At 41.1% G+C, this 14,712-nt stretch overlaps 3 protein-coding genes across 3 annotated transcripts; 1 reads left to right on the top strand and 2 right to left on the bottom strand.

The window, feature by feature from the left end:
- Positions 1-2,333: 2,333 nt before the first annotated feature.
- Positions 2,334-3,889, bottom strand: LOC106089792 (protein SEC13 homolog). Its single transcript, XM_013255782.2, has 2 exons — positions 3,472-3,889; positions 2,334-3,399 (listed from the first exon to the last, which is right to left on the bottom strand). Exons 1-2 carry the CDS (start codon positions 3,759-3,761, stop codon positions 2,739-2,741), a joined length of 951 nt encoding a protein of 316 aa, XP_013111236.1. The 5' UTR covers positions 3,762-3,889; the 3' UTR covers positions 2,334-2,738.
- A 696-nt stretch (positions 3,890-4,585) lies between these two features.
- On the top strand, positions 4,586-12,672 carry LOC106089795 (phosphatidylglycerophosphatase and protein-tyrosine phosphatase 1). Its single transcript, XM_059362690.1, has 5 exons — positions 4,586-4,646; positions 4,757-4,806; positions 5,135-5,278; positions 5,351-5,668; positions 12,435-12,672. Exons 2-5 carry the CDS (start codon positions 4,795-4,797, stop codon positions 12,558-12,560), a joined length of 600 nt encoding a protein of 199 aa, XP_059218673.1. The 5' UTR covers positions 4,586-4,646; positions 4,757-4,794; the 3' UTR covers positions 12,561-12,672.
- On the bottom strand, positions 12,659-13,549 carry LOC106089797 (succinate dehydrogenase [ubiquinone] cytochrome b small subunit, mitochondrial-like). Its single transcript, XM_013255787.2, has 3 exons — positions 13,449-13,549; positions 13,072-13,378; positions 12,659-13,003 (listed from the first exon to the last, which is right to left on the bottom strand). The coding sequence occupies exons 1-3, from the start codon at positions 13,486-13,488 to the stop codon at positions 12,799-12,801; spliced, it is 552 nt and encodes a 183-aa protein (XP_013111241.2). The 5' UTR covers positions 13,489-13,549; the 3' UTR covers positions 12,659-12,798.
- Between the last annotated feature and the right edge of the window lie 1,163 nt (positions 13,550-14,712).

Raw genomic sequence — 14,712 nt, 5'->3', positions numbered from 1 at the left:
ATTTTTAAAGACTGCATCGTGATTTCAACAGTCAGACGAGCAGACGGACGGACATGGCTAGATCGTCTTAGATTTTTACGCTGATCAAGAATATATATACTTTATAGGGTCGGAAATGGATATTTCGATGTGTTGCATATGAAATGATAAAAGGAATGTACACCCATCCTTCGGTAGTGGGTATAATACTCCAAATCCGTTTACAAGTTTTCATACCCACCACCGAAGAGTGGGTCATTTTGCCATTCCATTTGCAACACATCAAATTATACAATTTCAAGGCTACAAAGTACTAGATCGTCGTTTTATTTAAATAAACGATTTAAAGGTATCCGTCAGTCAGTTTGTTGAAATCACTCTGCAGCCTAAAGTTCAAAAATGGCCTATATCTTGATATGAAACTCTTTATACCGATATCCCCATAAGAAATCTTAAGTTCCTAAAGTCGTAGTTTTGCCCCGATTTTAACGACAAATGTGTCGAATTTGAATAAAGCTATCTCCCGATTTAAGTGTTTGAGCCGAGAAATGAATTTTTTCCCCCCATTTTCGGCATTACAGTGAGTTGCACGGACCCCTCATCATATGAGTGTGGACCAGATCTGACCATATTTTATGCATCCGCCACATAGCCCTTTCTCCGATAGAATGCATAGAACACACAAAAGGTATTACCCAGACCTCTGCTACCCGTGGCACGGAGGTTAGCATATCCGCCTATTACTCTGAACGGCTGGGTTCAAATCCCGGCGTGAACATCATTACATTTTTCAGAGGTTGGTTCCCCTTACTAGTTTAGGTTAGGTTAAAGTGGCCCTTTTTTATACCCTCCACCATAGGATGGGGGTACTCTAATTTCGTCATTCTGTTTGTAACACCTCGAAATATGCGTCTGAGACTCCATAAAGTATATATTGGGTTGCCCAAAAAGTAATTGCGGATTTTTTAAAAGAAAGTAAATGCATTTTTAATAAAAATTTGAATGAACTTTAATCAAATATACTTTTTTACACTTTTTTTCTAAAGCAAGCTAAAAGTAACAGCTGATAACTGACAGAAGAAAGAATGCAATTACAGAGTCACAAGCTGTGAAAAAATTTGTCAACGCCGACTATATAAAAAATCCGCAAGTACTTTTTGGGCAACTCAATATATTCTTGATCGTCATGTCATTTTAAGTCGATCTAGCCATGTCTGTATGTCCGTCTGTCTATCGAAAGCACGCTAACTTTCGAAGGAGTAAAGCTAGCCGCTTGAAATTTTGCACAAATACTTTTTGTTAGTGTAGGTCGGTTGGGATTGTAATTGGGCCAAATTGGTCCATGTTTCGATATAGCTGCCATATAAACCGTCATTAACTGGGTCACACCTACCAACTGGCGGTATGTACAAGTTGTATAGCTCTATCTCAGCAGTACCGGACATGACTGCTATCCCCATACACTCCATACTACACGGAATGGTATATCACGAAGGCCAATCCCCCACCTCCATTCCTAAAGCGATCCTTAGGTTGCACAATGCATCCGTGACAACTGTGCAGGCTGCAGGTGTTGGTCAGCTTTTTCACTATCTCGTTGATCAAGCCCCGCAGACCATTGCAATTCAATTGCAAGAAGGATATACACTGGCCCGACAATATTGGGGTTAGGGTACTGCTGTTGCCTAGATTGCCGTATGGGAGAGGTCGAAGGGGTCACAAAGTCCGACGATCTGTCAGAATGCCGCTCTACGAACTGCGACGGACTGTTTCCTCAGTTCTCACCCGCACCACCTCCATCAGGAGAGAAAGATCCCACCCGTGCGAAGACATAACACATGCTGTCTAAGCAATACCTTCTGAGCTGAGCTTATCACAAATCATCATTTTGAGGATAAGTATCCACGGCCCAAAAGTCTTAAGCCATTTGTGACCAGGGACCACACGACACGCGTCATCTGTTTAACTTCCCTGCCAGACCGACTCGACTCAGACCTCAATCCTTCTAAACGCACCTCATCGAGTGGAGTCTCAGTGAAAGGTCGGGTGGCACCGGCTCTTGCACAAATACTGCGTGCCGACGATGCTCGATATGACAAGACGAGTTTTTGGGGCTTTTATATAACCAATGCCACCCTGTTCCCGAGGCAATCGGTCCATTGGAACGAGCTTGCTCGCCTACAGGATCTTGACGTAGATCGCCACCGCCACATGAAAATGTGGTTACAACAACAACAACACGATTATAATTACAAAAAAGTCCCATGTCAGCCGGTTGTACGTACCGTATTGACCCATTTCCAAACGCTGCGGCCTCAGCGTACACTGCTACAATAACAACAGCATCATAAATAAAAAATACAAAACCGAAAATTCTTTTAATACAAGAGAAAATATGTTTTTTATATATAAAGACTTTTATTTGTAAGGTTGTCCTGACCATATAGTAGTTTCGTTTCGATTAAATATACATGTGTAACTTACTAATTAACAAACTCTAGAAATGTTTCCATCACTACTGAAAGAAATGCGGCAAAGAGAAAAACATACAATCTGTCTTTCTTAGCACATACATATGTGACAAATACATGGAAATATTTAAAGCAACTTCTTATCAAATTTTTATGATGGAACTGCATTGGTAAAAAATCATGTTACTAACATTTTCTTTAAGAATTGAGAGATAAGGAGACGTTCAACATAATTCCGTTTCTTCCCCTTCCACTCATTTGATGCAATATGAATGGTATGGCATCTTTTTACAGTGTACGTTGCTCTGATTGCTGACCGCCTGTTACTGAAGCATCATCATTGATACACGTCCATTGATTTTCGTTGTTCTCTTTCCACAGCGTAACCTTATTATCTCCGCCAGTGACGGCTAAAATATTACCAGTCATGGACCAACTGACCGACCATACAACATCATCGAATGTATGTAAAATTGTTGGCGACCATGTTGTAAAATCTGTGCTATTCCAAATAATGACATGGCGATCTTGAGAAGCGGAAGCTATTTGAGAACGTGGCAGTCCTATAGAAGGAGCCCAAGCCACATCACGAACCCAGTCGGAATGAGCCTCTAGGCGACTTTCTTCCACCCAGCGGTCACTTTCTTCACGCCATATCTTTACGCAGTTGTCGCAGCCACCACTGGAAAGACGCTTAATACCGGCACTGCGTGTTGAAGACTTTTGGTCAAAGGCTGGCTCTGGCACAGTGGAGGGACACCATGTTACAGCATTGCAACCAATCGTATGGGCGTTTGGAATCTTTTTACAATCCCATACACCATACTCCGTGTTGCATGACAATATGGATATAGAACCATCTGAACTGCCACATGCCAACATGAGGCCATATTCCGCTGGAGCAAATGCCACAGAATTAACTGAAGAATCATGGTTGCTGTATTCATAACTAAAGAACGACAAGAGAGCATTATTCAGTGACATCACACACATATCGTGCTTTATCAGCGCTTATACTTACATTTTTGTCCAATCATTAGCGCCACCCTCCTTCCAGACAATCACTTTGCGATCGTAAGAACACGAAGCTAAAATATTGCCAAACTTTGGATGGGCCCATGCAACTTGCCACACTGGACCCTGATGGCCTTTAAGATCAGCAACCAAGACCTGATTACCATTCTTGACATCAAAGATTTTCACTGATCCATCGGAAGAACAAGTCGCTAAATGCATGCCATAATAATCCAGTACGGCATTGTGGATCATATCCTCATGGCCAGTGTCAATAGTATTAATTAAACTAACCATTTTTAATGTGTTCTAATTAAATTTGCTCTATTTTTTTGCTTATTTATCTGATGCGGCTTAATTATTTTATTTCTCAGCCTTTCCAAATAGTTTGACGTGGAGAAACACTAATGTCAAGCAGGAATAATGCCACCTAGAACGCGCAAAAAACCTCGAATGACTACATAAGGCAACTCTATGAGAACTGTCTCACAAGTACATGTGGCGTGTGCACACGTAGTGATTTTATAAATAATCGATAACATAATGGATGCTGCATAGATCCGTGGGCCGATTTGTATAAAGGCCAAAGAGAATGAGCGCGTTGAGCTCTGCTTTTTAGCGTCGCGATGCAAGAATGCAACTCTTCATACAAATCTCACAAAAGCAACGCGGAAAAGTAAACAAAATTTCAACTTTGTCGCTTGAAAGGGAGTGTCATTCTGTGCTGCTACACGTGAAGTAGTGTTTTTAGTTCTAAAAGTTAAAAATTGCTTAAGCTTTTTAAGATAGTATATTTTAAAGAAAAAAAACCTTCCTGATTTCGTTAAGTAGGACATTCTCTCATTAATTATGGTAAATTTTTAATAAAAATGTCATTTTGTGATTGTTATTTTCGTAATGTTTTAAAAAAAGTAATTGTAAAAAAGGGTTTTCAGCGATGAAAAACGAACATAGTACCAGCCATAAAGTACAAAATTCATTTACTGTCTATTAATACTTGCTCACGACCGTTGTCCACTGTATCTTTATGCTGGAAATTCAATAGTCTGACTTGCAAAGTTTCACTAGCTAGTTATCGATATCGATTTTTGTTTTGATATTAATAATCGATTGTTCTCCATGTTTACATTATAATTTCGTCTGGGATGCACATTGCATACCAATGATCAAAGATTAATAATTGTAAGTGCTGCGGTAGATTATATAAATTAAAATTCTGAACAAGAACCAAAATTCACTATAATTTCTACGAAAATACATTAACGTTGTTCTTTTATTGTTGTCCATAACAGTTATTTCGTTTGTGACGTGTAGCTCATAAAGCAAAGGCATGGAAATGAGTGTAAGTAACGATAGGGGAGATGTGCGTGTGTGTCACTTATTTACTGAGGGCTGTGGTATCTTTTAGCCAACAAGTGTTGCCTGCTAAGCTTGTGGGAGCTTTCACCACACCACCATCTCTGAGGTTTAATAGTTAATATCTTTGAAACCAGTTTTCATTGATGAGCCCGACTGTTAACAACAGCGAGTTGTGTATAAACATTGGGTTTTGTTTTTATTTTAAAGCAGTGCTAGTGAAAGTTATTCAAATACACATATTTACTTATAATCTAAATAAATGACTACACATTGTTAATTGTTAAATTTTTGCTTTTTGTGTCCACCAAAAGGCAGCTATGTTTGCCCGAGTATCCTTCTATCCAACATTGCTTTATAATGTGTTGATGGAAAAGGCCACCGCACGCAATTGGTATGATCGCATCGATGAAAACGTTATCCTGGGAGCTTTGCCATTTCGTTCTCAAGCAAATGAGGCAAGTTTCAATATGGCTTAGTCTATGAGCCCATGTGCAATAACAGAACTTTCTATTTTTATGTTATTTCAGCTTATCAAAAATGAGAACATGAAAGCCGTTGTCTCCATGAATGAAGATTATGAATTAACCGTATTTTCAAATAACGCACCCAAATGGCAACTTTTGGGTGTGGAATTTCTTCAATTGGCTACAACTGATATATTTGAGTCACCGTGTCAGGATAAACTTTTCAAGGGCGTTGAATTTATGAACAAATTTCTTCCCCTTAGTAAGCGCATAAAGAATCTAAGCACAACATCATCACCGGAGAATGCGGGAACTGTTTATGTTCACTGCAAGGCAGGCCGTACACGTAGTGCAACTTTAGTTGGATGTTATTTAATGATGGTAAGTATTGGCAATTGTGTGCCTTGATTAACACCTAATGGTAGAAAATAAATAAACAAATCAAACATAAACAAAAAACAAAAATACCCCACTCGGACTTTTCAAAGTTAAACCATGGCGATTGAGATGGATGTTTTTAACGCGTGTAGGAATTTAAATATTCATTTACGACCCTTGTTGCTATGCTATGCCCTTAAGCAAACACCGTGTGATCAGTGAACAATTGAATTGTCCACACTAGAAATAAGAGAGATTTTGGTGTGGTGTATGGGCGGTGGCATCATTGGTCTTAAAACAAGGCTGTGGAAGAAACTTGATCGCCTACATCAGTAGTGCTAAATTGGACCATACGAAAGGAACATTTGAACCGGAGCCGCGGGCAACAATTCCATGATGTTGTTTTTAAAAAGTAAATAGCAAAGCTAATTTATCAATCTATGGCAGCCGGTTGTACGTCCAAATTGACCCGATGAAGTCATTCATCGGCAAGGGCGGCCGCCGCCTCACACAATCCCATGGCAGCCGGTTGTACGCACCGGATTGATCCGATGGAACCCACATCGGCAAGGGATGCCGCCTCAGTGTACGTGTTCGTCGTCTCTTCGTCATGGGAGAAGCACATCCCGTAGTGCCTTCTCCGCAGGCTTCTAGTCCGTGCCGGGATAGAAAAGAACCCCTGACCCTATTTCTGTTCGGTTTGCCAGAACCGTCTCCATCATCGGTCGGTGTCGGTGAGGTGTAACCGGTGCATGGAGTGGGTACATTTCCGATCTTGCTCTGCGAACAAAGCCAGCAGTGGATCACATGCGTCGTCGTCGTCGCCTTCTGCGTCCTCGTCGTCGGACTATGTGACCCCCCACCTCTCCTGTACGGCAATATACGCAACGGCAGCATCCCAACCCAAATATTGCCAGGCCAGTGCCGGGAAGTGTATCGTTTTTGCAGCTAAACTGCAACGCACTCCGCGGCAAGGTCGATGAGATTGTGGATTTCATGAGTCGGAAAGATATATTGGTCGCAGCGATCCAGGAGAGAAAGCTGACCAACACCTGCAGCTTGCACAGTTGTCACGGATACAATGTGCTACGTAAGGGCCGCTCAAGGAATGGAGGTGGGGGATTGGCCTTTGTGATATACCATTCCGTGCAATATAGACCCATCTCGCCTGCGCCTGGAGCTTCATAACCTCTGAGCGCCGGACATTTATCAATCATAAGAAGGCCGATTGAGCTGACTTTAGAGAGTATACCAATCGCCTCTTCAGTAAACTGCCACCCCCTCGGATGTGCTAGTGGCCGAGAGGAAATTCAGAGACATCATTAACGCAGCAGCCGCTCGCTTTATACCAACCGGTCGAATAGCCCAAGTGCTGACCAATTTCCCGGCGCAAGCCTACTCAACCCAGAATCAGCGAGCTGAATCTGGAAATAAACAGGAAAGTCAACGAACATAAGCGGAATTTGTGGCTGGAACACTTGAAGCAATGTAACTTAGGCACTGGTGTAGGCAAACTGTGGTCTACTGTTAAGTCTCTCGCGAACCCTGGTAGACGGCATGAACAGCCATCACAATTTGCCGTGAGCGAAGCTACCATTGTCATCCGTGGCGCCAAATCATCTAAGACCCCGACGGAATCTCTACATTGATGTTGAAGAATCTCGATTCATCTGGAGTTGAGTACCTTACTACTGTCCTCAACCTGTCTTTGAACACTCTTATAGTTCCCGATGTCTGGAAAATGAGCAGAGTGATCCCGCTACTGAAGTCTGGAAAGCACCCGAGTTTGGGGAGTCGTACAGACAGATCTCCCTTCTCTCACCAGTGGCAAAGACGCTTGAAGCATTACTCCTCCCGAGCCTCGTAGGAGAATTTCCATTCGCCGAGCATCAACATGGATTTCGGAGACTGCATAGCACAACAACAGCTTTGCATGCCATAACCGCAATATCAGCCCAGGCCATGTTATAGGACGGTCCTCGTGGCACTATCGAAGGCATTCGATAAGGTCAGTCATGCCAAATTATTTGAGGACATCGCTAACACGTCCCTCGAGCCAGACTTGAAACGCTGGGTCGTGAATTATCTGTGTGGTCGCCAGTCATTTGTGGAATTTAGGGATAAGAAGTCGAAGCACCGTAGAGTGAAACAGGGAATTCCCCAAGGTGGGGTGATATCTCCGGCACTGTTCAACCTCTACCTATCCTCCATTCCACCCCCTCCAGACGGCATAGAGATCGTATCATATGCGGACGATTGTACGATCATGGCATCAGGCCCCCCACCCATTGCTGACATCTTCGATAGGTTGAACGTCTATCTCAACGAACTTGCCTCATATTTCGCTGCAAGAAATCTGAATGTATCTGAGGTGAATACTGAGCTGACTGTGAGGTCGATGGAGAAATGATTCAAGTGTCCCAAAATACTTGGCGTCACATTTGACAGCTCTTACATATCTCCCCACATGCTACAGCAATTTGCGATAAAGTCAAAAGTAGAAACAAGGTCTTCAAGTCACTTGCTGGCAGCACTTGGGGTGCAGACAAAGAAACCTTGTAACCCACGTACAAAGCAATTGGCCGGTCTGTGATAAGTTATGCAGCGCCAGTGTGTTCTCGTCAGCTTTGTGACACGCAGTGTAATAATTTTCAGATCGGACAGAACGGGCTGTCTCCTCAGTTCTCATGTGGACCACCTCCATCTGGAGACAAAGATGCTACCAGTGCGAAGACATAACCACATGCTGTCTAAGCAATACCTTTGGGCTGTTATCGCAGAGACCATCCAAAGCATCATCTTGTGGATAGATATCCACCGACCAGAAGCCTTAAGGTAGATCTACATGATCTAGAGCGTGAGGTTCAGCTCTACAAGAGAGAACCTGTAGATCAAGTGGCATATCAAGCAGGTCTAAACAACATTCATGCAGACACGGTAGAAGATGCTGTAAATGGCTACCGGGTGAATGTAGTCCTTGCTCCATTGCCCCAGAAGAAATTGACCTTCCCCGGCAATCCAGAGTAGTTCTGGCTCAATTACGTTCCGGCCGATGCAAACGCCTCAACTTCTACAAAGCAAGGATTGATGCCGACGTGCAATATGTATGTCCCGATTATAACCAAGGACCGCACGACACCCGTCACCTGTTTAACTGCCCAGTCATACCCACTCGACTCAGACCCAGATCCCTGTGAACACACTCCATCTTAGTCGCAGAGTTCCTGGGTATTGACACTCAATAGAATCAAGCAGACAAAAGATAGAACACTTGATGTGTTCTACAACTGCTACAACAACAACAACACACTACTAAAACAACAAACAATTTGGAAATTTCATTAAAAACTTTGAATGAATGATTCAAATTTAAGAGTTTGTAGATTAAAAAAACTAAGCTTACTACACCGAATGCATATACACCTGTCCACAACCATAGCTTAAATGAAGAGCAATGCTAGCCTGATCTCTGCCCATGAGTTCGTCTAAGGTTAATGTCTAATGTTTATATATGAATATAAAACATGACAAAGAGAGAATACAAATGTCAACGTAATGCGGGCTTATAAAGTTATTTCTACTGATAATGTGAAAGATCAAATAGTAAGTTGCTTTTTCTATACTTTGAGTTATGGTATTTGCGGAAAATTAGCTTGAAATAGAAATACCATATATTACTCAGGGGATACCTCTCTCATACTTATGACTGCTGTCCGATTAAAGTTGTAAGCTTATAAAAAGGGGCATCCTTTTTTATGACGAATCCGAACGGCGTTCTGTATAGCGACATTACTTGGTAAAGAAGTTTTAACATGGCAGGATACACAAATGTTGGCAGCAATACTAAGGATTAGAATTCTATTCGGCTTTTCATGTGAAAAACTGTTTTTGTTTGTTGTAGCCACATTTTCATGAGGAAGTGGCGATCCTCGTCATTGTGGCCATTGGTTTTTTAAAGGCGCCTATAACTCGCCTTGTCATATCGAGCATCATAGGCACTCAGAGAGCCGGCGCTGCCCGGCCTCTCACTGAGACGGAGAGCTCGATGCCGCTGATTGTCCGTAAATGCCGTTACAGCTACTCCGTATGGAGCATTCCAGCAACCACCTGGTAGCTCGCAGCTAAGCTTCTCGTGACAGCTATGAACATCTCACAGATCGGACCATAGAGTTCCAGCCTGCGTGGTGCCCACATTTATCCCGTGCCGAGCAACTGTCTAACTTCATATAAAACAAGTAAAAAGGCGTTAAGTTCGGCCGGGCCGAACTTTGGATGCCCACCACCTCGGGTAGATAGGTGAACCACCTTTTGTCATAATTCGGTGAAAAATGCGTATTTGATGCCCCTATAGCAGCTTTATCGAAATATGGTCTGATTTGTTGCAAATTCGACACGTATATTGAGAGGTCTTATAAGTATAAGTCACTGTTCAATTTTGTGGAACAAAATATTGGCCTTTTTGGTAGCCATATCCAAATATAGACCTATCTGAACCATATACGACTCGAATGTCGAAAGGCCTAACATAAGTCACTGTGTCAAATTATGGAGCCAAGACTTTAAATCGAGAGATCGGTCTATATGGCAGCTATATCCAAATCTGAACTGATATGGACCAAATTGAAGAGGGATGTCGAAGGACCTAACACAACTCACTGTCCCAAATTTCGGCGAAAGCGGACAACAAATGCCCCTTTTATGGGCGAAATAACTTATATCGAGAGATCGGTCTATATGGCAGCTATATCCAAATCTGGACGGATCTAAGCCAAATTGAAGAATAATGTTTAGGTGCCCAAAACAACTCGCTGTCCCAAATTTCGGCGACATCGGACAATAAAAGCGCTCTTTATGAGCCAAAAACCTCAAATCGAGAAATCGGTCTGTATGGCAGCTATATCCAAATCTGATCTGTACCATATTCCAGGAAGATGTCGTGGGGCCTAACACAACTCCCTGTCCCAAATTTCGGCGACATCGGACAATAAATGCGCCTTTTATGGCCCAAAAGCTTTAATTGAGAGATCAGTCTATATGGCAGCTATATCCAAATCTGGACCGATCTAGGCCAATTTGAAGAAGGATGTCGACTGGCCGAACTTAACTCACTGTCCCAAATTTCAGCAAAATCAGACAACAAATGCGCCTTTTATGGGCCCGATCTAGTCCAAATTTAAGATGGATGTCGACTGGCCGAACATAACTCACCGTCCCAAATTTCAGCAAAATCAGACAATAAATGCGCCTTTTATGGGCCCAATACCTCAAATCGAGAGATCGGTCTATATGGCAGCTATATCCAAATCTGAACCGATCTAGACCAAATTGAAGAAGGATGTCGAAGGGCCTAACAAAACTCACGGTCTCAAATTTCGGTGAGATGGGATAATAAATGCGTTTTTTATGGGCCCAAAACCTTAAATCGAGAGATCGGTCTATATGACAGCTATATCCAAATCTGGACTGATCTGAGCCAAATTGAAGAAGGATGTCAACTGGCCTAACATAACTCACGGTCTCAAATTTCGGTGAGATGGTATAATAAATGCGTTTTTATGGGCCCAAAACCTTAAATCGAGAGATCGGTCAATATGGCAGCTAAATATATCCAAATCTGGACCGATCTAGGCCAAATTGAAGAAGGATGTCGAAGGGCCTAACACAACTCGCTGTCCCAAATTTCAGCAAAGTCGGATAATAAATGTGGCTTTAATGGGCCTTAGACCCTAAATAGGCGGATCGGTCTATATGGGGGCTATATCAAGAAATAGTCCGATATAGCCCATCTTCGAACTTTACCTGCTAATGGACAAAAAAATAATCTATGCAAAGTTTCAGCTCAATATCTCTATTTTTAAAGACTGTAGTAGAGTGATTTCAAGGGACAGACGGAGGACATTGCTAGACTGTCTTAGATTTTTACGCTGATCAAGAATATATTTACTTTATGGGGTCGGAAATGGATGTTTCGAAGTGTGATTCAAACGGAATGACAAAATGAATATACCTCCATCCTTCTGTGGTGGGTATAAAAAGGCATTCGGCGTCGTAGGCGGACATGCTAACCTGTGCGCCACAGTGTCCTCCCCCCATATGGGTTAGATTAATAAATTTATCGTAATGGCTGGTCTATGTTCGTTTTATACATTTGAAAACACATGTTTTTTGTAATTGCTTTTTTGAAACACTACAAAAATCCGAATGATAACATATTTTTATTAGGGTTGCCCATAAAGTAATTGCAGATTTTTCATATAGTCGGCGTTGACAAATTTTTTCACAGCTTGTGACTCTATAATTGCATTCTTTCTTCTGTCAGTTATCAGCTGTTACTTTTAACTTGCTTTAGAAAAAAAAGTGCAAAAAATGTATATTTGATTAAAGTTCATTCTAAGTTTTATTAAAAATGCATTTACTTCCTCCGCAATTACTTTTTGGGCAACCCAATAAAATTGTTTCATCTGCAAGTTTTTTTGCTTCGAAATCTTTTGTCGGTATGCCGTTTCTTTTTGGTCTTAAAATCTTATTAAGATTCCATTGTAGGATATCGTCCGGCTTTAGACCATTAGACCTATTCAAACTATTCATAGTCGTTTTTCTAAAAAAGTAATCACGAAAAATTTTGCAAAAAGCGAGCATAGTACCAACCCTAATATACAAAATAAACAGCGAACACAACTGTTTGAAATTAATTGCTAGGTACATAATAAATAAATTTAATATAAATTTAAATTAACCCTAATTATTTTATATTTATTTATTTTTTCAGAAAAATGGTTGGACTCCCGAAAAAGCTGTGGAGCATATGCGTAGCTGTCGACCACACATCTTGCTGCATACCAAACAATGGGATGCCTTAAGAATATTCTACAAACAAAATATTGAAAAGTCATGATAGCCCAAAATAGAAATTTCGTTAAGGTGACCAACTGTTGAACACTACTATACATTATGTTTAGCAACAATAGATAGAAAAGCAATAATGCATTTTTTATGTCATTGTAAAATTATGTTTTTATTTTTTTTTGTTTGTTATGTAAATAGTCAGTCCTATAGGTTTGTTAAATAAAAGCAAAATTTTGAAAAGCAACAGAGAATATGACAATTGTCAGCCAGTTACTCGAGGAGGAAATTCATTTGTGAGCTTGATCTCTTTGACCTCGTATAGCCCACAATTGTTTTATCAGTTTAACAATGCCACAATCTTTATAGATCAAATGATGAATACCAACTAAGGTTGCCACAGAGAGAACGATATTAGAAGTTCGCGCTAAAACTGGCAAAACATTGCCCACCACCGATGAGCGTAAATAGTCTTTACACATGGACTCGCATCCCCTAAAGTATTAACAGTTAATACCAATCACATGTTAAAAGTATTTAAACTTTGAATATATACAAATTACCAATAGGTATGCAACGTAGCCACAAAACCCAGAGCCATTTCCACCACATTCGATTCGCAATAAAAAGCCAAAGGTACTAAGAAAATTAGTGAAGCCCCAGCCATACGTTCTAACTTCCACAGGCCGGTATATTTACGACTGGACGGATATTCTTTAATGGTTGTTGTTCTTGTTCCACTTTGACGTTTTGTTGTCACATAAAAATTAGGTGTTTTCCTTTGGCCCAAGGTGCTTAGGATTTGAAATGGTTTTCTATGGTCATCTAAATATTTGGCTCCATATTTTCCCCATTGTTTTGTGGCAATTGCTGAGCAGTATAAGAATGAAAATTTCAAAATCGACACTGCAGACCGTTTAAAAATTGTCTTTTTACTTACAGCGAAACAGTCCAAATTTACTTCTTAGGTTTGTCAACATTATGTTAGTATTTTCCAAATAAAAATTCCTTTCTGGTTTTATATGACATTTAATGCTAATAAGCACTTCGATTGTTTTGATCTTGAAAATAATTTACAGACCTAAACACTTAATTAAAAATATGTATTATTATCGTTGTTAATTGAATTCCTGCGTGTAATAATGAGTTATTATTTAATGACAGTTATCTCCTTACCTCTACCAAAGGTAAGGTATCGTGGATGCTTGGAATTTAAAATATGGAAGCCTCGAGCAGGAGAGGAACGTGGAGGTTTTCCCCGACATATGAGAATATCTCTAAAATTTACCAGTTAGGGCGGTAGAGGTTCTCTACCATAGCGGTATTCCTCTAATCTCAAGATGTTACGTGACTACGTGTCTATTAACATTCCAAGGTTTATAGTTAGAGGTAAACTGTTCTGTCGCTCTGCGGCACGGTGTTCGAACTCGTCTATAAAAAGGAGGCCCCTTATCATAAAGCCTAAACTTGAATCGGACAGCACTCATTGATATGTGGGAAGTTTGCGTCTGTTTATAGTCAGGATTATTCGACTTTATTCGAACAGATCCTGTATGATACCTAGGCTCCTCAAGGCCAAATCAGAATGAGCGCGTTGTGCTTTGTTTTTGACTGTCGCGTTGGAAAATGCAACTTTAGCGTGTAACAGGCAACTTTGCTAAGTCTGATAGGCAACTCAACTGAAGTTGGGTTGCAGTCCATAATCGATCCATAAATAAAATTATGGACTTGAATTCACAAATGTTAGACACAAAATGATCAATATCATTGGAATGCAAAAAAAGCAAGAGAATGAACCACTACAGCTCAATAACGGTAAAATTAAAACATAAATAACCCTGCAAACATTTTTTATCACAAAATAATCTTCAGCGAATCTTACCAAAAAGGTTATGATCGCGGGCGACCTCGTCTAAGAGTCGTAGACGATTCACCCGTTTTTGTTGTTGTTGTAACCACATTTTCATGCGGAGGTGACGATCCTCGTCAAGCTCCTGTAGGTGACCAAGCTCGTTTCGGTTCAAGGGACCGATCGCCGCGGGAAAAGAGGGGCCATTGGTTATTTAAAGGCGCCAATAGTTCGCCTTGTAATATCGAGCATCATAGGCACTCAGTATTTGTGGAAGATCCGGGGCCACCCGACCTCTCATTGAGACTCCGCACGATACCGCTGATTGTCCGCGACTGGCGTTGCAGCTACTCCC

Source organism: Stomoxys calcitrans, chromosome 2 (genome assembly GCF_963082655.1).
Source record: "Stomoxys calcitrans chromosome 2, idStoCalc2.1, whole genome shotgun sequence".
Taxonomy (NCBI): domain Eukaryota; kingdom Metazoa; phylum Arthropoda; class Insecta; order Diptera; family Muscidae; genus Stomoxys; species Stomoxys calcitrans.
This window is presented reverse-complemented; position numbering and strand designations above follow the sequence as displayed.